The sequence below is a fragment of the Mixophyes fleayi genome, chromosome 3, assembly GCF_038048845.1.
Source record: "Mixophyes fleayi isolate aMixFle1 chromosome 3, aMixFle1.hap1, whole genome shotgun sequence".
NCBI classification, from domain to species: Eukaryota; Metazoa; Chordata; class Amphibia; order Anura; family Limnodynastidae; genus Mixophyes; species Mixophyes fleayi.
In genome coordinates this window covers 119,624,800-119,649,888 of record NC_134404.1, presented here as the reverse complement: position 1 = coordinate 119,649,888, position 25,089 = coordinate 119,624,800, and the positions used below count along the sequence as shown (strand labels likewise).

Below are 25,089 nucleotides of genomic sequence, written 5' to 3'. Positions count from 1 at the left end.
CGAAATTCGGGAGGCTTCCGGGAGAGTGGGCAAGTATGGACTATGCCATGTCAGTCATCACTGTCAGCCAGCATTTACATCTGCCCTGTACTTAGTGTGGGTGAAAACTATTGGCCTATTAGATTGTAACAGCTGTCAGCAGATGTGACAAAGGAGGTTAATCTACACTTTGCTTTTTAAACAGAGGGTTGATTTATTGAACACATGATATGTAGGTTATAGATATAAAGAAATAATGAACGTATGTCTAAACATGAATCGGGCAGTATAGCAAGTCATGTGGGCTGAACAAGGCCCCTGGGTAAAAGTGGCCTTACAGGCACTTTTCTGACATGGTAAGGGGCAGGGATTACATCATACTTACCAACTATCCCGGTATCCCCGGCAGACTCCCGCATTTTGAGTGAGTCTCCCGGACTCCCGGGAGAGTATGGAAATCTCCCGAATTTGGTGCAAAATGCAGCGATTCTCCGGGAATCGCGGCATTTGGCCCCGCCCCCGGTGTAAAATGACGCGTCATTACGTCACTCCCACCTCCCCCGGCAGGCTCCCGGAAGCCAACATCTGAAAGTTGGCAAGTATGGGTTACATAAGATAATAAGAAAATTGAATGTAGTTGTGTAACTATCTTCAGACATCACTGTAGGCAGCCTCACATGCAGGGGTCACAAGTTCAATTCTGAATAGGTGTGTGTGTGTGTGTGTGTGTGTGTGTGTGTGTGTGTGTGTGTGTGTGTGTGTGTGTGTGTGAGTGTGTGTTACGGAATGTAGACTGTTAGCTCCAGTGAGGTATAGACTGATATGAATGATAAATATTCTTTCTACAATGCTGCATAATATGGTGGTGATATATAAATAAACATTAATATGTTACTAATACAATAAATACTAGAGTGTCATGCAGATGCTGCTACATTATACATTTTCTTCTTTTTTTTTTTCTCTTCTTCATTTAGCACCAGCTAAGTGCCCCACCCCCAGTTTACACATAAAAAAAATTAATAGTTCTGCAATCTAGTTTTGGACACAACTAAAAATCCTAAATCTGTAAAATCATCCAACTTTATTCATTTCATTTGTAGTTACAACAACCATGTCATGCTTCTTTCTGGTGCTTTATTTAGTTAGCAACCAAGAAATAATTAAAAGGCATTAGAACTTTGACTCTCGAAAGGCAGATGTTGCATAGTCCTTCCTTTGTCATGTTAGGGTCTCGATCAGCGGCGCACGCAGGGGGGGTTTCTGGTTCTCCAGGAACCCCTCCCCTTCGTGAAGATCGGGGGCTAAACAGTGCCCCTACATAGTACAGTACAGCAGCCGCGGCGCTGTCAAAGAAACGCCCGCGGCGGTGCTGTATTGTAGTACAATATAGCACCGCCGCGGACGCTTCTATGACAGCGCCGCGGCTGCTGTGCAATACAGTGCCGCCGAAATAAAGCTGCTTAAAATCCTGCGTGCGCTCCTGGCGATATCTACATTTCTGCAACTGGGTTACAGGATTACTTGGATTACTACATTAGTATATGGTGTTACACACACTAGCTGCAAAATTTGATGATATGTGTTGCTTGGAGATAAGAACCTTACTTGTGTTGACGTTTTCAAAAATGTTAGAATGTTGTTTTCACTTTGTTTACAGTGTGGATTTGTACGATAAAACACTCAAGTAAGTGCTTAATATGACATTGCAGTTTCATTTGCAATTTTTTTAAAAATACCATGTGAAATTTAAACACAGTGACACACAGCATCAATTTTTCACTGCACAGTCTCGTGCAGTATATATATATATATATATTTATATTTGCCCTTTTAATTCATTCACATAAAAAGTTGTATAAATTGTCAGGACTAGTTATGTGATTTATGTTCTAGAATGTGAATTTAACTTACAATACTAAGGATGAACTACTAGCCCCCCAAGCCCCCCCCCCCCCCCACAGTAAGATTCCTTGAAAATAGAAGAAATATTTGAACTAACTTCAAATACAAAGGGGCATAATTACCAGTATGTCCCCAAACACAGCAATAAGCAGGATTTTTAAATACCCATTTTCACTGCCAACAGTGCTAAATATGCCTCTTAGTGTTCCTAAGCATTTCTATTTGTGTCATCACAATCATTCTCAAAATTTAGAAAATCACTGGGATAAAATAGATTGTAATGTATACGTTCTAACAGAGAAAGTGTGTTATGCCTATTTCGAACAAGAATACACTTGTTTTCTGGCACTAATAATCACATGCAGAACACCTCTCCAAGGATCTCATCCACAAAAAGCCCTCAACAGCAATGACAATACAGTTGGAAGTAGGTCCTGGCACTTGTTGTAAATTAATGTTCACTTGGAAAGTATGTGTGAAATAAAGAGTTAATTCCTTACAGTTCATCAAATGGGATAACAAATTATTTTGTTTCCACTTTGATACCAATTTTCTTTGTGCTTCCAAATTCCATCCCATGTGACCTGTGAAAACAAATAATATCATAGTGTAAAATGTAATAAACACATTATGATATCACTCTGTGAAAAAACTCTATTTTTAAAAACGTATAAACCTTCACACAATTAAACAGGTATAAATGTTTAAAATACACCGATCAGCCACAACATTAAAACCACTGACAAGCGCTGTGAATAACACTGATCATCCCGTTACAATGGCACCTGTCAAGAGGTGGGATATATTAGGCAGCAAATGAACAGTCAGTTCTTGAAGTTGATGTGTTGGAAGCAGGAAAAATGAGCAAGCGTAAGGATCTGAGTAACTTTGACAAGAGCCAAATTGTGATGGCTGGACAACTGGGCCAGAGCATCTCCAAAACGGCAGGTCTTGTTGGGAGTTCCCGGTATGCAGTGGTTAGTACATACCTAAAGTGGTCCAAGGAAGGATAACTGGTGCACCGACGACAGGGTCATGGGCAGGGGCGCATCTAGAGAATACTTCTAGCCGCCGGCAGCAAGCCCCTGCTAGGGGGGGGGGCGATCGCCCCGATCGCCCCCCCCCCTGGATCCGCCACTGGTCATTGGTGCCCAAGGCTCATTGATGTGCATGGAGTGCAATGACTAGCCTGTCTGGTTTGTAGCACAAATTGATGAAAAATGTAATGCTGGCTATGATAGAAATGTGTCAGAACACACAGTGCCGCATATGGGGCTGCGTAGCCGCAGACCGGTCAGAGTGCCCATGCTAACCTCTGTCCACCTCTGAAAGCATCTATATTCGTCACATGAGCAAAATAACTGGACCACAGAGTAATGAACGAAGGTGGCTTGGTCTGATGAAACACAATTTCTTTTACAACATGTGGACGGCTGAATTCATGAGTGTCGCTTACCTGGGGAATTGATGGCACCAGGATGCACTATGGGAAGAAGACAAGCTTCTCAAAATTCTCTTGTATATCACTGTATTATCACACTGAAGCAATGGTGCTGGTGAACTGAAGTAATGTTTATTTTTTACTACAAGCAGGGAAGGATCTCATTGGCTGAAGGTCCAGTCAATACAGTCAACAAAAGTCCAGAATTAATATACATAAACAATGTTCTTTAAACTTGCCAGAGTCAGAATTCCAGAAATGCAGAATGGTCAGACTAGGCGTGGGTCACTGCACCAGTAAGGACAGAAAAGAGTCAGACCTTTACAACTCTGGGCAATGTTCTGCTGGGAAACCTTGGGTCCTAGCATTTATGTGGATGTTACTTTTACATGTTCCACCTACTTAAACATTGTTTCCACCTGAGTTTTATAATATATAATACAATTTTATTATATATATTAATATCTCATTATTATGCACATATATTGTATATATAGCGTATAATACATTTAAATGTATCAGCATTCAGTAAAGACGCCGTCATCATCATCATCAAGTTTGTTAATGTTTAATAAAAAAATATTTAACAAAATAGGCTATGACAGACTGGGCTGGTGATACTATAATGATAAACCGCAGTGTGGGATGCTTCCATTATTTTGACGGTCAGCGTTTCTAACCGCCCACTTTCTCCTCCAACTATCTCCTTGCTGCCTCGTTTAGTGTCGCAAATACCAGTCGGTGGTTCCTGTACATCCTACAGTCTGACAGTGGTACTTCACAGAGTCTGACAGTATACTCTGACCATGACAGATGGAGATGGGGAACCCTCTGCTCATGATCTTCTTCTCCACCTGGCCAAGCGTGTGGTTCAGCAAGAAACTAACCAGGCCCAATTGCTCCAGTGCATCCAGGGGGTAGTGTCTTGATTAGACTCTCTTCAGGGATCCTTCAGGGCTGCAAGGACTTTCTGAATCACTGCTCTATCCAATTCAAGTTAGCACCTGAGAATTTTTCTTCAGAAAGAGCCAAGGTGGCTTACATAATTTCTCTCTTAACCAGTCAAGCACTAGCATGGGCAGGTGACCAGCCTCCATTCTCTGGTATGATGCTTCTCTATGCAACTCCTCAGTCTTCATCAAGAATTTTGACGAGCCTGGTCAAGTTTTTTCTGCCGCATCCAGTCTCCTTGCTCTCCGTCTGGGTCCTCAATTGGCTGGTCAGTATGCTGTACAAATCCAGACATTAGCATCCGAGCTAAAATGGAATAATGAGGCCTTAGTAGCTACTTTTTGGCAAGGATTATCTGATCACATTAAGAATGATTCGGCCTTTCGTGACCTTCCACCAAACCTGGATGATCTCATCTCCCTTATCATCAAGGTGGATATTCACCATCGGTAATGCTCTCAAGAGAAGGACCGGGTTCAATGTTTTTCCTCCCGTTTGGCTCCCCACTTTCAGTCCTCAGCCTCTTCAGCTGAGAAACCTATGCAGGTTGGACGCTCCCGTCTGTCCCGGGATGAATGTGAGTGCCGCATAAAGAATCACTTTGACTTTACTGTGGAGAGTCTTATCACCTGCTGTCTGCTTGCATCAAGAAGCTGGTAAATGCCACCTCCTATGCGAAGAAAGGAGGATCGTCCTAGGATCCAGTTCCCACACCCCCTGCTCCCATAAGAATGCCAAATTTTTGATGCCAGTAACACTCTACTCTCTGAATGGTCCCTTTGCATGTTCCATCTTTGTGGATTCTGGATCCATGGGGAACTTCACATCCATCACTCTTGTTTCTAAACTCCATATATTGTTTCATTCGTTGCCACAACCTCTGGTACTAACTGCAGTGGATGGGAATCACGTCACCAACGGTTCCATTACCTGAATTACTAGTCCAGTCCGCTTGCATGTCAGAGATCTTTATTATAAGTGGATCAAGTTCCTGATTATCCCGCAATCTGTGAATTTCATCATCCTGGGGTTATGCTGGCTAAGGACGCATTCTCATTAATTTGATTGGCACCAGGCCCAGGTCATTTCTTGGGGTACCTCCTGCTTTCAACATTGTCTCTCCAAGATTCCTTGTTCTGTGGCTCAGTTTTCCTGTCTCATTCAAGATCCATAAATCCTTCCACATCTCTTTGCTGAAACCTTTGGTCCTCAACGAATTCTTCAAAGAAACAGTTTTCCCTCCACCTAAAAAACCTCTCTTGGAGATGAATATGAGGTCAAGAGAATCCTGAAGGTTCATTCTCTTTGTGGCAAGACCCAGTTCCTTGTGCATTGGAAGGGCTACTACTGCCCGGAGGAGAAATAGTGGTTCGATGAAGATGACCTCCATGCTCCTCACCTCCTTGCTGAATTTCTGGATAGATCCAATTTTCTCTGAGGGAGAAGCAGGGGCGGCCACCTGGTAATTCCGGCCGGGGGCGTCCTGTTGCTAAGCAACGGGTACGCAGCATCCCCAGCTGTCCTCAAGCAGCTAGGCGCATGCGCAGTGTCAGGCGCCATCCTGCTGCCTGCTCAGGGCGGCCGCCTGCGTCATCATCCGGCGTGTCTGGTTGCTTAGCAAGCAGACGCAGAAGTCCCCGCCGCCCGGCGCGGCCATCCAAGCATGCGCGTCCCATTGCTAGGCAACGGGACACTATTGGTCTAGCACAGCAGTGCTAATTATGCTGCTGCCTTTACAGGACACTATTGGATAGCGCTGTAGCATTAATTAGTTGCCGCCCATCTCTGCTATTGGTCCCCTGGGCTTTATAAGCACTTCCTGCCCTGACTCCTGTGCCAGAGTATCAGGTCTTCCTGCCTCCAGCATATTGTGTGTGTACCAGTATCCTACTTTGTTCCTGACTATTCCAGTGCTGCCTGTGACCCTTTGACCCAGACCGTTTTGACCACCCCTTTTGGATTCTCCCTCTGTACTGCGCTATCTCAACGTTTCCGACCCGGCTTGTCTCACCATTCTCCTGGACATCCTTGAGTACCGTGAACTACCAGAACGTTACTGACCCGGCCTGTCTGACACCTCCTTGTATCTGGCTGTTGACTCGTGGAAGGACCGCGACCTGCGTGTCCCTGCAGCGAAGTCCGTTCCTGGTGAATACTAGGGGCACGTTAGACTCTGCACCTTCCTCCGAGTTGCGCCAACAATAGCAGGTAGGCATATAATTGTGACACGCAGTAGCGCGTCCCATTGATAGGCAATGGGACACTTCAATTGTTTTGGCGGTTAGCGTTTCTGACTGACCATTTTCTCCTCCAATCACTTTGCTGCCTCTATTTAACCCTGCTCTGGCACCATCAGGGTGCCAGTATCAGGTCTACTGTCTCTAGCATAATTCTTGTTTATTGTTATCTCGTTGGTGTGACCTCGACTTCCTGTCTATTCTCCTGGATTGCGATATTCTGTCTGGTCGTTGTGACCTCGGCTAGCCTGACCTCTCTTTGTATCTTCCTTTGGTACCGTCTCCTCCTCATTGGCTTCACCAGGCTCACCTGACTTCTCTCTGTAAACCACACTGGTAACTGTCTTGGAGGACTGCGACCTGCGTATCCCTGGCAGCCAAGTCCAAACCTCCTTGCGGGGGTCCCAGTGGCGCAAATACCAGTTGGTGGTTCCTGTACATCCTAGAGTCTGACAGTGGTACTTCACAGAGTCTGACAGTCACATAGCCCTAACCTGTTAAGCACAGGGCCCCGATTTCCTGGTGTAATCTGGCCCACAAAAATTAAACCTGTAGAAACAGACAGCCCTATGCTGAAAATATTAGGGTTCCTCCCAGGACCTGTACCCAGTGAGTATTAGAGTAATAAAGAGTTAAGATAGAGAAATCAACATTTTTTTCCTGTACAGGTCCCAGCAAGCCTGGCAGCCATAAACCGTTTGGGTATGCTGGTGCTTGTAGAACTACAAGTGCTAGGATACCCATGGATGTCAGAGCAGGTTGGCATTTATAGAAGTACAAGTACCAACATGCCCTGGCATCCAGAAAAAATACAGTTAAATGAAACATTCACATCATAATAAAAATATTTTATTAAATTAAACACCCACCCCCACACCCCACCATCTTTTTTTAAATGTATTGCACATGTAAATTCATGGATGGGATACTCTTCTGTCTTACATTTAATGACACATACTGATCCACTAGGAGCCCCGTTGCAAATGACAAGACTCCCATGTTGTCAGTAATTAACCAAACAGGTTGGGTTATCAATTGTTGATTAATTTTTTGGGGATAACTGACTGCACTGTTAAGTTACAATTTCACCAACACTGAACACACATTCAGACAATACATTAGAACAGGGGTAGGCAACATTTTTCTCTTCGGGTGCCAGACATTGAACATTACAAGCCAAGAACATTTCCGGAGTGCCACCACTACTATAACACATACAAACTTTTACAAAATGAATAGATCGGTACTAAAATTGTTAGTGGCTTTCCTGTCCTTCCTTGTTTGATGCTCCTTTGCTCAGATTAGTTGATACATTGTAGTCTGGCGATGAAGGCATGTGTCAGAATTTTGTAGTATTAATCAAAATGCGCGCAGGACTAACTGTTCTTTGTAACAGATGCTGGGAGGAGACAAAGTCACACAAAGTACAATCCCCTTACTGACACCCTGGGTATTCACCCGATCCCGAGAGACCAATATGAGACACACTGGGCTCCTGTGCGCAGCAATCCGGAACCACACTTCACGGCATGCAAAACACTGAACAATTTGGAATGGTACCTGCCAGTGACTACCTCACCAATGATCACTACTTCTCATGCAAGAGCGAATCGAACCTGCTGCTGCTCATCCATCCTGGGCCATTGGTATCTGCCGAAACACAGCCGGTAAACAGGCCTCCACCCACTGCCTGAACTCCGGCTGTTAAGCCCGGCTTGTCTTGAGTCTCAGAACTTTAGGTGCCCTTACGGACAGGACAGAGGGGTCTTGTAAGCCAGTCTGAACAACCTAGGACTTAGCTACATAGGGCCTAACGCCCTTCTAAACTACCCAGAGCCAGGCACCCTGCTTCACAGCTTACTACCTTTCTACCACAAGGGCCTAAGGTCCTCTAAACACCAAACAAGGGCCTGACACCCCAGTAACCTATGGGTCTTGCACCCAGTTAACCTGTGGGCTGTGTGTCCAGCCATCCTAGTGGGCCTTGCACCCAGCCAACCTAATGGGCCTTGTGCCCAATCACTAAACTAAGGGCCTTGCGCCCTGTCTCTCTATAGGCTTTCAGCCTTACTAAACTAACTATTGGGCCTTGTGCCCTGTTACACTAATGGGCCTCTTGCCCAACTAACCTAATGGGCCTGGTGCCCACTAACTACCTAACTATATTTGGGCTAGTGCCCCACTATCCTAACTGTGCCAGGGCCTTGTGCCCCCATAACTTGCCAATGGGCCTAGTGTCTGACTTTAGCCCACAGGCCTTTTGCCTGACTTACAGGACTAGTGAACTTACTTGCTCGTCATCTTTGGGTCTTCCAGACCCTCCAGCCAGTGGCGCCACTTCGGCTTTCAATTCTCCGCAATCTTCATGGCGTGGGCGCTCTTAGCCCTTACAGGGGCTCCCCGCCGATGATCTCTTCTGGTGCTTGATCCCAGCATCTTCTTACAATGTCTGCCCTTGTGTCTCCAGGCGTCTCGCGACGTCCATCCTATCTCTCTGCCACCGGACTTCTGAACTAAAATGGCTAAAACGGCTTATATGGACAGGGTCACATCGACACCAATAGTTCAAACAGCCGGAGGTGAGCCAGGCCGCTGATTGGCCAGCAGGGAAAAGTGCAAGTAAGGAAGAAAGGAGACAACTCACCATTCCTGCGTTCCATTGACGGTAACTGTCCATCTTTCTTTGCAGGTCTTGAATTTTTGTGAATCTTTGAGAATTTTTATTATCATAAATTAATACAATTTATAATTATTGCCCTAATTTGAAATCCTCTGTGCATTATTAATCATGTCCTCTAGATGGAGTCAGAAAGCAAAGATTTGGTCTATATTATATAAATATTTAAATTGTGCATACAAATACACTTTTTTGTTGAGAATTGAGGGCATAATAGACTCAATTAAAATAAGAGATCACTTTAATTCATTTGATAAATAGTTTTTAAGTCATTAAGGCATTCACTTCTAAGGATGACTCTTCCTGCACGTGTACCTCTAAAGGGTGAGCCACACTTGTCCTTATTACACAGGGGATTCAAATAAGTTAAAATTAAACTTACCAACCCCTTCCTGATAGGGGAAAGGCAGGGTATAATGATGTCATTGCATCGGTGAGTAATGATATCACTGTGTACCCCAGTGCTCAGTCCTCTGCACAACAGAAATACTAGAACAGACAGGAGATAGGTAGGGCACTAAAAGTCAAATCTCCCCCATCCTGGCCCTTGAGTCCAAGGGGGACTGCCATATAAAATATGGGAGTCCTCTCTTTCACATTATTTGGTCCCTTGGTTGTCATTGTTTGGTGAACAATTGTTATCAGAAGACAATAACAACCAACTTCCATAAAGCACTAAGGAGCCGAGGATGGTAGGTGTGGGGGGTTGCAATACCCAGATCTCCCCCATCCTGGCTCCAAGAAACTATGTAGACCCATCATTTGAAAGAGGATAGTCTTCTTCTTTCAAATGATGTTGTCCCCTTACACTACAGAAAGTGTTATGAAGTCCAGGGGATAAATATATGATGCATTGGTGTCTGTAAGTCGCCAGAAATCGGCGAATTTGCAGGGGAAATTTAAAGTGGCAAAGCTTTTAAAGGCAAGTTTTCCTTTAAAAGCTAACACCGCTTTAAATTTACCATGCAAAGTCACCAATTTCCGGCGACTTGCAGACATCGATGCTTCATACATTTACCCCCAGAAGTCCAGAGAGATGATGGTAATTGTCACGAATGCCCAGCCTGTCCCAGATACAGCAAGTCACTTAGCAATAAACACACCTTTTCTGCGACCACAAAGGATTTATTATGGTGTCCTTATGTTCACCAAGACCACTTATTAAGGTTTCACACTTAAATTACATACATGTGTAGCATGAGTCTCCATGGGCTTTGTATGTTCACAAAGAATCATGGAGAACACACTAGATTAAATTTATTTAATCTGAAATATGTTTCCAAGGCTTATTTACAAAAATTAATAACAAAGACATACAATATGTTGCACAAATGAGTTTCAGAAATATGAAATAAAAACCAGAGTCCCTACTTACAAGTTCAGTATCACGCATCTCACTGGTTAGTTCCATTCTGATCCTTATGTACATTGGGTTCCCTTGGTTACTGCTATCTGCTGTACAGCCTGGTGTTCCTCTATTCTCAGACGCCATTTTGCCAAGTATTCTGCACATGCGCAACCCTAGGAACCTTTTGTAAGGTGCTGCATTCCTTGACTGTGACGCATTATAAATAAACCATGATGATGATAAGGTGGCCACATACGGTCTGATCCAGCTGTTTAACCCGAGAGTCAAGCAACAGGATAATTGTTCAACTTGGCCACATATGAGGGTCATGTCTACAACAGGGATGTGGTCTATTTTTGCTATTTTACGTCTGTGTGTAAATAAAACAGATAAGAAAACTGTTATAAATTATAATATTTAGAACAGTTTTCTCCCAATTCCTAGATAATTTTGCTGCCTTACTCCCCCTGACCTTCCTTCCCTCATCATGGACGACTTTAAAACTTCCTTCCCTCTAGTCCACATTGGGTCTATCGCAATAAACCTCCTCTCCCTCCTACTGTAGCCACAACACCCTTGATCTTATCTTTTCCTACCTCTGTGATATCTCTGATTTCTGCACCACTCTGTTCCCTCTCTCTCACCATCATCTCCACTCCTTCAGCTTCTCCCCAGGTGTCACCTCCACCCTCTCCCAAAGTTACCCTCACCAAGCGCAACCTGATGCCCTTGACCCTGCTATTTTCTCCTCCTCACATGTTACCTCTGCCATGGATTCTGTCATCTCAGCTGTAACTCTGCCTTCAATAGTTCACAACAGAACCCTAGCATTCCAAACTGACCTGCCCCGTATAAAATTGCTCTCGTATCACCAAGAGGATATTACACTTTTGTGCTGACTTCATCCACTTCAAATGCATTCTCTCCTCCTACAGTTCTGCCCCATCTCTCTGCAAACAGTCCTACTTTCTCAATTACTTCCATCTCTCACTCCCGTCTTTAATACTTCTCCCATGCTGCTCCCCACCATGGGTACCCTTCTCCACGACCAATCAGACTGTTCACTAGTCTCCAGGGCTTCATAAACACCCCTTCATCAGTCCACCTCCTAACTGATACACTACTGCCAACCCTCACACCTACTCAGTGTCACCTTCTTTGTATCTAACCCCCCAGACTTTCCTCGTGTTTCCCTGTCTTCACTATCCTATCCACCTGCACACCTATGTCTAGCACCTTCTACCTGGTCTCTTAGTCTCCGCCTTTTGTGTCTCTTCCCCTGTTTGTCTCACTCATGCTCCTGGGCACAAGCTTACTTCATGCTGGTATACTTCCTGTTTTGTCCTCTCCCGTCCTCTGTACTCCCCTTCCCTCCTATACTATGCAACTCATTTCTGTTTTATCAATCGTGTAACTGACATATATACATTTATATACATTTAGGGACACAAAACTAAAATAAAGGTGATAAGAACATATTGAAAACCCTGATATGGCGCATAAATACAAGGAGACAAACATATTTTATAATTATGTTTATTGACTTATTTTAATTTATATATTTTTATTTGTACTCTTTTTTGGCAGTAGCTGCTGGTTCAATAAAAAGCATGCATGGCTCAGTGTTAGCGTAGTATGACATTGAAGTGCAAATAGTATTATATTTCAATATAAGCTATGGGCACACTACAGGTTTTCCACCCGATTATTGTGCCAATCACACAATAAACGACTGTTAGGTCCTATATTGCATTAGTGTGTATGCTACCAGGATCATGTTTTATTATAGCAAAAACATATTGTATTATTTCATTTGATTTTATAACCAGACTATAAATCTCTATAAATGATGGAACGATGTTTGCCAAATCCTGCAGTGTGTATACACTCACCACCAGCAGTGTAGGCAGATCTCCATAGAGTTTACATAGTCACGATCTTTTCAGCAGGTGGTTATGACAGATGAAGATCACAGATCTGAAGGTAAATCATGAAAGTGTGTACACATGAATCGGCATACTAATCGGGACTTTCAGTAGTTGGTAAAATCATTAAGGATATCGCATTGGGAAAATTTTTTTGGAGTGTGTACAGCTTAACTGTGGATAAATTTTATTGTGTTGTTCTGTTAATTTGATGCTTCATTATATCATACAATTTATACATGGTATGTGTCATAAAAGTAATGTTTTGAAATCATATTTTACTAATATTGTCACACAGGGCCGCCATCAGGGGGGTACTGTTGTACCGGGCCCGGGCTCACCAGGGGGCCCGGTACAACAGCTCAGCAAAGACTTTCCTTGGGCCCTCCGCTGGTCTCCGCTATTCTGTCTACAGCCTGGCTGTCACCGTGACAGCCAGGCACCAGGATCCGATCGTAGGGGTGGAGGAATCATTCCCCCTGCGATCATGTGATCTGTCACAGGCAGAGCTTGCCTCTGTGCCTGGCTCAGAGACAGTAGGCTGCTGGGGAACCCATGGTCTCTATAAAGGCTGGACTTTGGACACTCCATGCATCGGTACTAAGCATGTCAGCCTCTCTCTCTGCTATCCTCTACCTGGGACAGTCTCTCTCCCCTGTGTGTGACAGCTTCGGCATACCTGTCATTCACGGCGTTCGGAGGGGTGGAGCTTTCCAAAAGTGGGTGGGGCTACGATAAAACATCTATTTTCTGTATTTTCAACAAATCACCGAGTGTGACAGCTTCTGTATCCTCCCATTTCCTTCTCTGCTTGTGGGAGCCTCTTTCCCCTTTCTCTCTGGGTGTCAGTCAGCCTCTGTCCCTCCCCTCTCCTTTGTGCGTGAAAGTTTCTGTCCTCCCTCCCCTCTTCACCCCTATGAAAGTATGTAAGTGAAAGCCATTGTCTTCCCTGCTCTCCCTCCTGCATGTCCCAGTATGGCTGGCATTGGTGCAGTGTGGGGACAGGGCTGTTATTGGTGTAGTGTTGGCAGAGGGGGTGACAATAGTGTAGTATGGGTAGGGGGGTGACATTTCTGTAGTGAGGGTAGGGGGGTGGCAATGGTGTAGTGAGGGTAGGGGGGTGGCAATGGTGTAGTGTGGGTAGGGGTGATATTGGTGTAGTGTGGGTAGGGGGTGATATTGGTGTAGTGTGGGTAGGGTGTGATATTGGTGTAGTGTGGGTAGGGAGGTGATATTGGTGTAGTCTGGGTAGGGGGTGACATTAGTGCAGTGTGGGTAGGGGGCTGACAGTGTAGTGAGGGTAGGGGGGTGGCATTAGTGCAGTGAGGGTAAGGGGGTGACAGTGTAGTGTGGGGGGGTAACATTGGTGTAGTGTGGGTAGGGGGTGGCATTGGTGAAGTGTGGGGCCAGTGCTGGCATTGGTGTAGTATGAGGATAGGGCTGGCATTGGTGTAGAGGGATGGCAGGGGACAAGGCTGGCATTGGGGCATGGTGGGGATATGGGTTGTACTGGTGCAAGGTGAGGTTGGTATAGCCAGCTGCTGTAATGTGGAGAGTTGGCAAGGTTTTGTTGATTTCAGTACTGTGGAGCAGAGCCATAACTAGGGCGGTGCTAAGTGGGTGCAGCGGCTGCCTGCTACTTGCCTCTGTGCCCTGGCTCTGTGACTACAGACTACTGGCGCTGGACCCCCGGCGGCCCAGCACTTCCAAAAGGGCGCTCAGTACCCGGCTCCTCCTGGCTTGTGAACTCTGCCCTCTGTCCCCGCAGCATCTGACCTCACAAAGCTGCTAGTGGATTTAGAGGAGTCGAGAAGAGCCAGGAACTATAGCACAGAGTGCGACTGGACCGGGGAGGTAGAAGAGGACTGTCTTCAGACAACAGAACACAGAAGAAGGATAATGAAGAAGAATACAGCAGTATAGAAGAGAAGCTGAAAAGGTAAATATGAAGCAATAAAATGTCCACGATCACATATGCAAAATCAAAAAAACAAATGAAAGTCACTTTAATAATACAGTCTGTGCTTTTTCCCCACATGCCTCTTTTATATTCCTGGCAAACCAAATCATTTAATATCCTAAACCGTGCTAGCATCTCTCCATAGAAACATAGAATTTGATGGCAGATAAGAACCACTTGACCCATCTAGTCTGCCCCTTTTTTAACCTATGATAAACTCCAAACCTATTTAATCCTCATTTCTTTTTAAGGATATCCTTATGTCAATCCCAAGCATGTAGAAATTGCTCTTCTGTATTAGCCTCTACCACCTCTGATGGAAGGCTATTCCACTTATCCACTACTCTTTCTGTGATGTCAATTTTCCTCACATTTCCTCTGAACCTACTTCCCTCAGTGTCAGTACATGTCATTGTGTTCTAGTACTTCTCTTCCTTTAAAGAAGTTTCCCTCCTGTACCTTGTTCAAACCCTTGATATATATGAAAGTTTCTATCATGTCCTCCGTTCCCTTCTCTGCTCCAAACTATACATATTTAGATCTGAGTCTTTCCGGGTAAGTTTTGTGCTGTAGGCTATGCACCATTTTAGTTGCACTTCTTTGTACAGTCTGTAATGTATTTATACCCTTCTGGAGATATGGCCTCCAGAACTGAACACAGTATTCTAGATGAGGCCATACCAATGACCTATACAGTGCCATTATTATTTCCTTCTTTCTGCTACTGTTTCCTCTCCCTATACTACCAAGCATCTCTCCGCCTCTGCAATTTATAGATTTCAACATTTAAAAAGAATACAAGGAGTTATTTTATTTATTTCTGTCAGGACATCTTTAAAATCAGGGAGCGCACATCTTCACATGGCCAAGACTCCGGAATGAGAACACGGTCACCTGCTTAAGTGGAGTCTGTTACCCCTTTATCGCATGGAACTCTCCACACCTGCTGCTCTGAGTCACCATTTAACGGATCAGCTAAGTTCTTCATCATTATTGTTTCTACTGAACTGTCTCTGTACCAGTTCTGCCATCACTCCTTCTGGGAACCGCGACCTGCGGTAATAGGTGCTGCAAAGTCCATACCCTCTCCTAGGGGTTAATGGTGAATACCACCTACCGTTAGACTCTGTGCCCCAGTTCGAGCATCAGTTATTGACAGATACACAGGACTCTCTAAATTTCACCAGATTTCGTGACAAATATAATTATGTCTACACTGCCACAGACTTATTTTTATTGTTCTATAGCTTCTTTGTTTTGTACTTAGAGAGCTTTCCTAACTTACACTACTTTGTTTTATTTAGTTTACAGTTTCAGTTGTATGATGACAATCAATTTTTTTTGACCACCTAAGTCATAAATGAATAAATATGAGGCTCATTGTAATACCTTGTGGTCTCATTTAAAATGTCATCTAATATAACATTATCAGTGGTTGCATCCATTGTATTGTCATCCATTGTAATATCATAATGTCATACATGAAAAAATACTTTGAAATTCCACCCATTGTGGTACTGGAGTTTATCAGATGTCATTGTTATACTATCTTCATTTGTAAGCATATAGATAGAATATAAATTGTTCAACATCCTCTAATTATATTGCCATTGATGTATTCATTTGTGATATCAATTACACAAAAAAGATACACTTGGTATGACGTCCTCTTTAATTCTGAGTCTTATCTCTAGTGATAGTTAAACATAGGCTTTTCAAAATTAAATCATGAACCAAAAACAAATTGTGAATCAAATTGAAATTGAAAAATATCAGCAGAAATATGACATTCAGTGCACATTTTAATTCAATATGTGACGCATACAATACAGTTTACTGTGAGACGTGAGTATTGCTGTGTGATGCATGAACCTCATTGGCTATGTATGTATGGTGGGATCCACTGTGGTATCATACAATGCAATCTACTCCAGTGATCCTAACTCATGACATGGTCTTCACTCTGTTGGCATAAAATCAGAGTCATTTCACCAAACTTTATTATGGTAACAGGTGAAAGTTTAAATATGGTCCCATTCATACCATTGCACTTTCCATGTGATCTTAATGTGTCACAACACATGAAAACTGCAAATGAAATTAAACTTATTTAGGTTGGTATGTCACAAACTCATAAAACCACATTAGGACGTGTTCCCAATCATTATGTATAAGCTAAATAAGGTGCTTATATAATGCTTATTCAAGGTGGTGCCCACCTCTATTTTCTGTAGTGGTGTGTAGCTTTGTACATTTCTGTTTACATTAAATGCACAAACTCAAAGCAAATACTAAGTATTTATAGCAGAATATTCCCTATGTGGAGGTAATTGTGAAGGTAAGCTTAGTGGTAGAACAGCGAGACCCTTCATTTATGTAGCTGTGATTGTATGTATTTGTATTGGATTCTTTCAATATTGAAACATGGATATTAATATGTGAACACACATACAGCTCACAATTAAGATTTAATCCACCACTTCTGGTTATATAAGCCTTGCAGGTCCTGAGGATGACCTTCTTGTCACTGTCAGAGCCATAAGTGAGCACTGCCTCCATGCTCCTGAATGATGGCATTTGTAGATCATTTAGTGGAGGGGTGCAATGTAGTTCTCGCCTTTTCAAAAGCTTGATTAATTTTCCCTGGAGGCGTTGTGGTCCCGCACACACAGTTTCAGAAAGCTGCATCAGATCCTGGTTTTCATGTATCCAACTGAACATATGGATCAATTGACAGTCGCACCACCAAGGATTACTGTGAAGAATCAATGATATCAAGTTGTACAGTGGATCAAATATGCCTTCTGGAAGCATTGTCAGATTGTTGTGATGAAGACTCAGGACCATCAGACTTGTCAAATTTTCAAATGTGCTGCCATCAATAACACCTAATTGGTTGTTGTCAAGGTAAAGGTGGGTGAGTGACTGAAGACCATGAAAAGTTTTGCTTTGTAATTTTTCAATCTGGTTGCCAGACAAAAATAAAGTTTTTAGTTTGGCTAAGTTGGAAAAAATACCTTCTGGAATCACCTTCAGTTGGTTGTCACTCAGGGACAGGCTGATTACATTTTGTAATTCATCAAAAATCCTGTCAGGGAGATCATATATCTGGTTTCTTTCTATGCTTAGCCATATCAGATTGTGCAACGTGGAGAAAACACGAGGTTGTAACTGTTTAATGGAGTTGGAAATAAGATTAAGCGTCTTCAAGGATATCAAGTTTTCAAAAATGAATCTAGGTATGCGGCTTAATTGATTCCCATGTAGTAATAGATCAGTAAGTTTTCTTAGGTTATCAAAGATTCCTGGTGGTAACTGAGTTATGTGGTTGTTGTTTAGCTTGAGAATGATGAGGCTTTGCAGTGGTTTTAAAAGATCAAATGATAGTTTGGTAATATCATTAGAACCAAGGTTAAGTTCACGCAGGTTCCCCAACTGACTGAACACCGTAGAGCAGATTTGTGAGATATTGTTTCCCTGTAGTGCAAGGACTTCTAATTTTGTGTTCTTATCAAAGAGGCTACAAGGGAGATCCTTGATTTCATTGTGTGTTATTGTGAGTTTTTGAAGTTCCCTCAGTTCACTAAAAGTCTCAGGCTCCAGCTCGGTAAGTAGACTAGCTGTTATCTGCAAGTCGGTGAGATGAGGCAGCCCGTGAAATGCGTTTTTACTTATATTATTTATAAAATTTCTGGCAAAAATTAATTTTTTTAAACTATTGTGCCTTATGAAAGATGCATTGTTCAACATTTCTATGGAAGTCTCTAAAAACATGAGTTCAGTGACATTGGTTGGGATATCAGCGGGGATCTGCATAATTCTGTAGTTAGAACAAAAAACTTTGACTACATTAAAGCAATCACACATTGAAGGACAGCTCTGGGTAAGACTTGAATGAGTTAGAGCCAAGCTACAGATAAGGACAACTCTCACCAGCATGTTTTTTGCCTGAAAAACAAGTTTTCACAATATAAATTCAAGACAGGAAAGATTTTGCAAACTGTAAAATATGTAGATGCACAGAGAATACAGTATTATTCAAATGCACTTATATGACTCTCTGGCTCTTACAAGTCCACATTCCCCTTTTGGAAATTGCCCCTATGAAAACACTGCTTGCTCATTGGTAGGATTGCAAGAAATATACATACTGGAAGATTCAAGTAAAAACAACATTGGCACTTATTGACCAACTAATATAATTTATCATACTTGCCAACTCTCCCGGAATGTCCAGGAGACTCCTGCATCTCACGGACTCCCGGGAGAGTGTAGCAATCTCCCGGATCTGCCCACTTCCTAGTCAAGTGGGCAGAATTAGGTCCAAAACGCAGCGATTCACCGGGAATCGCGGCATTTGGCAGTTTGCTTCATTATGTCACAGGGGCGGGGCCAAAATGACGTGATTTTTGGAGCCCCGCCCCCTGCACACCCACCTTCCCCAGCAGGCTCCCGGATCATACTTGCCATAAGTTGGCAAGTATGTAATATATATACTATATAACTATAACTTTTTCTCAGTTTAAGCATCATATTCAGTAGATTAAGGTGCTTTTGGGACTGTCTTCAATTCATATGTTATACTTGTCATACTGGTAGAATAACACCTATAAATTCTGTATGCCTTATAAAGTGCTTCTGGTTGGTGCAAATGGCATCCTACTGAACGTATATGCCAGCATCCAAGGACATGAAAATCTCAGATTATTTTGCTGGGTAAAAGCGGCAACGAGGTCACACACTAAGGGACAGGAGAGCAAAGCATAAAAAAGGAGTAACTTTGCATCTGGGCAAAACCATGTTGCATTGGAGGGGGGGGGGGGGTAAATTTAAAATGTGGGGACAGACTAATATTTGGGGTGGGGCATGTACTAGATCAACTTTAAATGTCAGTGTAAAAATAAAGATATCAAGTATTTGTGTGCTAGATAAAAAAAAAGCCAGTTTATAACTTGTGTGCAAAATAAATAATAAACTATTTTGCACTCCTTGCACTGTAACATGGTTTGTCCCAGAGAACATTTACTCCTTTTTTTGCCTTACTTTCCTTATTGACTAAGGCCCTAAAAGAGCACCACCCAAAATGCACAATATCACCCTCTCAGCTCATTTAAATGTCTTGTTCACAACATAAAAACTTGCAGTACTACTTCTAGCCCAAATTTGATAAGTAATAGAAAGATTTATCCAGATCATATGAGAGGAAGCAACATTTTACACAATGAGTATAAATTGCTTATATATGTAAATTATTTAGAAATGTATTAACCCTAAAGATATTGGGCCTGAGTCATTAAGGAGAGCAAAGCATAAAAAAGGAGTAACTTTGCATCTGGGCATAACCATGTTGCATTGAAGGGGAGGTAAATTTGTGGGGCCAAAGTTATAGTTGGGTTACAGCATGTCCTAAATCAACCTTACATTTCAGTGTAAAAATAAAGCTATCAAGTATTTGTGTGCTACATGTAAAAACAGCCAGTATTTAACTTATGTGCAAAATAATAAACTAATTTGCACCCCTTGCATTGTAACATGGTTTGTCCAGGAGCAAACTTACTCCTTTTTTTGCTTTGCTCGCCTTAGTGACTCAGGCCCATTATTCATAGTGAAGAATTATTTCCCCATGTACACCAGACTTCCTTTTTCCTCTAGACCCTAAGTTTTTGACAACAAAATGGTGGATAACAGGGGCAATAGCTTGCATTCAGGTATTTAGTAAGGTAACATACAATTTCAATATATTTACAAGTATGAAAGCTTTAATACAGAAATTAATCTCTCAGTCCTTTAGTTAGTAACCCTAGCTGAAGCTTTATGTAGTTCTTCTCACTAGTTTTTGATATGAAGGACAAGTTAACCCGTGCATGATACTCATGCATTCTAGTCAAATCAAGCTACTTAAGGTGTTAAAAAGGTTCTTGTCATGCATTTGGGCCTAGCCCAGGCCTCCTCAGGGGAAGAGCGTTACTTCCAGACGGAAGCGCCCTTTTTTAACGTGGTTTTGTCCACATGTCACCACCTCATCATTTTTCTCCATCACCTCATCCTTCATCTTCATCGCCACATCCTTCATCAAGCTACTTAAGGTGTTAAAAACTCTCCACTGTCACCCCCGGCAACCACCAACCACTCCCAACTGTCACTTCTCCTTCAAGAAATATATAGGTCAGTGTATAACTCTGCCCAGCAGGTGGCGCTGCAGCTTGTTTTTGTTTTTTTTCCACACACGCCACTAGGCATTTATATAGTAGATACATTAGGAAAAACATAACTCAGGAAGCATGGAGAATTATGAAATTGAAAAGGGCAGGTCAGTGGCTATGCATTGACAAACAAATAACAACAAACTGATACAGCACAACAGCTATTTGTACATATATGTAACTTTCTGAATGCCACAAGAGAAGGTTTTAGCACTAAGACTGTGGAAGCCGATAGTTAGTTAATGCCCCTAAATAATATAAAATAACATTGTAAAGCTGAGACTTCTCATTTCAATCTTTTTGTAAATGTTTTATGTACAAACAGAGATATCAATACATTTCTTTCCTCTAGGTTTCTTTATTAAAGGACAATCAAATATAGAGCTCTATGTTCTACAGGCAGCTAAGAGCTTACTCTCTAAACTATAGCTATATGTGTAGACCCAGCCCTTCATTAAATGGTTATGTACTAACTCCTTTGCTTTCTGTGGTACTCTAAGATCTCAGATGCTTAGTCCTCCACTTTGTGGAAGCTCTTACTTTCAAAAATCTTTTTTGTGTCTCTCAGCAACCATCACACTGTGGAGTATGGTCCAAATGTTGTTTTAACATGCAAGCAAAATTATGCATAATACACAAATACAGTAGTCACACATAATACAGAACAAGTTACTTTGCAGCCACCCACAAACAGTCTGGAATAGGGAATCCATTCTTAACTGACTAATTAGAAAAGCGAATCTACTTTTACTTGTTGCTAAATGTTGTTGAAATGTTAACTAAGTAATAATTATTGTCATATGAGAGAAAGTAGAAAGTGACGTACCATTTTAATAGCAATTCATATATAGTCCACCCAAGTTATGAATCGTGAAGGCACTGAATGGACTTTTAGGAAATACAGCTTCTAAAAATATTTGCAGCAGGATCTGAACAAGCAGTTTTCGAAACTTGTGGAGTTTCCGTTTTCTTATCTTAACTGCAAAATAACATCTATCAATAAGACTATGTATGTGTGACAAGTCCAAGACTATCTATACCAGGGTTTCTCAATTCGAGTTCTCAGGGAGCACTAAAAGTGCTTGTTTTCCATATCTGTGGGCTGGATATGGAAAACGTACAATGTTAGGGCTCGATGAGGACTGGATATGGAAAACATGCACTGTTAGGGCTCTCAGGACTAGATATAAAAAACATGCACTGTTAGGGTTCCATGAGGACTGGGTATGGAAAACATGCACTGTTAGGGTTCCATGAGGACTGGATATAGAAAACATGCATTGTTAGGGTTCCATGAGGACTGCTGGATATAGAAAACATTCACTGTTAGGACTCCCTGAGGACTGGATATAGAAAACATGCACTGTTAGGGCTCGATGAGGACTGGATATGGAAAACATGCACTGTTAGGGCTCCATGAGGACTGGATATAGAAAACCTGCACTGTTAGGGCTCCCTGAGGACTGGATATAGAAAACATGCACTGTTAGGGGTCCATCAGGACTGGGTATGGAAAACATGCACTGTTAGGGCTCCATGAGGACTGTATATAGAAAACATGCACTGTTAGGGCTCCCTGAGGACTGGATATAGAAAACATGCACTGTTAGGGGTCCCTGAGGACTGGATATAGTAAACATGCACTGTTAGGGCTCCATGAGGACTGGATATAGAAAACATGCACTGTTAGGGGTCCATGAGGACTGGGTATGGAAAACATGCACTGTTAGGGCTCCATGAGGACTGTATATAGAAAACATACACTGTTAGGGCTCCCTGAGGACTGGATATAGAAAACATGCACTGTTAGGGGTCCCTGAGGACTGGATATAGTAAACATGCACTGTTAGGGCTCCATGAGGACTGGATATAGAATACATGCACTGTTAGGGGTCCCTGAGGACTGAATATGGAATCATGCACTATTCAGGCTTCCTGGGGGCTGGATTTGAGAAACACTGATCCATAATTTTGTCCTGTGTATTATGCAGCCTATTCTTCATGTCAAAACCAGATTACTTGTTTATTTGACACTTTTATAGTGTGTGCATTCAGGCATTACTGGGAAATAGAAACTAGGGTGTTTCTGTGGATGCGGAATTTCTGTTTATCTCTATGTGCTTCCTCCATTTTCAACGTATGTGAACTCATGCTGTCAGTGGTCCTTATTTCTGAACTGCCAACTAAACTGATTTCATATGGCGAAAACACGTGTTCCAAGATAGTTACTCTGTGCTTTCAGCATAATTGAAAAACCACTAGAATACATATTATTTTATTTTGCAGATGATATGTTAAATGGGAACCAAGGTAAACAGTATTTTCATATACTATAGTATATTGTAGAAGACAATGCTTTATCTATCAGGACAGGTTCAATGCTATAGGCAACTTTCCTGAACATATACAATATCAATAGACGAATATAAATATAAAAAATGTGTATATCTATGTAGGGACAAATGCAGGATTTCTAGAGTGGGGTTTCCAAATGCTTGATTTTGGATCAAAGAAAAAAACATTTGCCACCATAATAATATACTTAGTAAAGTACAATGCATTTACATTTATATGTAAATATGTTAAATAATAAAAAAAAGAATGAGGCATAAATTTAAAATTAAAACATTACAATTTGTTTGTACAAATACTTACCCAGTGCTTCACATCACTCTCTGCAGCCAAGAAACTGCAGAAGGTCACGGTTAACTTCCTCTCTGAATTTTGTTTTTTCCCCATAAAGTCACAGAAAAACATGAGAGCCAAAACATAAGTAAGATTAATAACAGTAGCCATCTTGTTGAAGCCAAAGGTCATTAAAACATAGGCAAATTCACACAAAATGAGTCTTACGGGTAAACTTATCAAGCTGCGGGTTTGAAAAAGAGGAGATGTTGCCTATAGCAACCAATCAGATTCTAGCTATCATTTTGTAGAATGTACTAAAAAAATGATTCTTCTTTTTTCACTGTACACCACCTCACTGGGCAATCTGATTGCTTCCTTTGGTCTCCAGTACCCCCTCTACGCTGATGACATTAAATTCTACATCTCTTCTCCTGCCCCCCCCCTCTTCCTCTGTTGTGTTTCTGACTGCCTTTCCGCCATCTCCTCCTGGATGTCTTCACCTTTTCTCAAAATCAACATTGCTAAAACTGAACTCATTGTTTTGATACATTAACCCCCAAGTATTTTTAGATCCGTTCCTTGTTGACTTTGGGAGTATGCAGACCTGATTTAGATGTGGTTTATAACAAAACGCATGATGCGTGCAGTATGCATGCCTTAATGACTCAGGCCCAGTATGTGGTAAAGAAATTCAAATCATAATGGTGTCAGCAATTAGATATATAGTTTGATGGTAGTCACGTAAATACATGCTGTCTGGGAACTACAAGTAAGTTCACAGAGTAATTCATTGATTCCCACCAATGTGACACCATATTGTGTGGTGACTGGGGTAACAGCAGTGGTCGAAGTGGTGGTATGAAAAATGTAATGGGAATGTAAGTGAATGGAATTTGCTAGTTTTACAATAAAGGCAGTAAAAGCAGTGGCAGTATGGCATACCACCATATACACCCCCACTTCGAGCTCTGAGTAACAACATAAGTTTGGTAAAATAAGTCGAAGATATGCCACGGAAGGTATATGTGAACTACATGCTAGTTGTAATTTAGCTATAGTTATCCATACTTTTGGCTTCATATATGAAGAACATTTTAATAATTACGTAATGACGTCATGGCATCAGCTGGGGCGCGAGATTTTGGCAGAGAGCGAGCCGGTGTGATTGCTAGGGAAGCCGCGGCTCATGACAGTACCCTCCCTTGAGGAGGGGTTAAGAAACCTCTACATCCCGGCTTCCCTGGAAATTGTCTAAAGAACAATTTAGACAAGAATGAGTTTATCTGCATGTATATTTTTCTTTGGAACCCAAGAACGTTCTTCCAGACCATAGCCTTTACAGTGCACCAGAAAGTGAATCTGCCAGGACGAGTAGCTAGAAGTGACTTCCCGTCCGTCGCCATGCAGGGAGAGAGTGAGCCGTGACAGGGACCCAGTACTTCTAGTTACACCCCTTTGTAAAATGTCTTGCACGTATATTTTCTGTATGTCTAAAATAATCAGGGGTAGCTTTAGTGTTTCATATATATTGTCAAAATTCTATTGGGGATGTAAAATTTGAATGTGTGGTTACTAGGCTGCTATGCCACACTCAATTACCTTTCCTTTGCTTGTAATACGAAGAACTAGATTTCTCCATTTTTCTAAGCTATGATCATTGAGTCCACTTGTTCCTAAACATTGTCTGCTTAGATTAGTTTGCTCATTGTATCCCGAAGTAAAACTGCCTCTCAGAGATATTCTTACACCATTGTTGAGGTTAGTAATGTCCTGACCCGCTGTGCCACTCTGAATTCTCTATGCTGCCTTTATCCTTTGTATCAGCGACTCCTAAC

At 42.1% G+C, this 25,089-nt stretch overlaps 1 protein-coding gene across 1 annotated transcript; it reads right to left on the bottom strand.

Moving 5' to 3' along the window:
- Positions 1-16,081: 16,081 nt before the first annotated feature.
- On the bottom strand, positions 16,082-21,538 carry LOC142142761 (uncharacterized). Its single transcript, XM_075200583.1, has 2 exons — positions 21,453-21,538; positions 16,082-18,371 (listed from the first exon to the last, which is right to left on the bottom strand). Exons 1-2 carry the CDS (start codon positions 21,453-21,455, stop codon positions 16,740-16,742), a joined length of 1,635 nt encoding a protein of 544 aa, XP_075056684.1. The 5' UTR covers positions 21,456-21,538; the 3' UTR covers positions 16,082-16,739.
- Between the last annotated feature and the right edge of the window lie 3,551 nt (positions 21,539-25,089).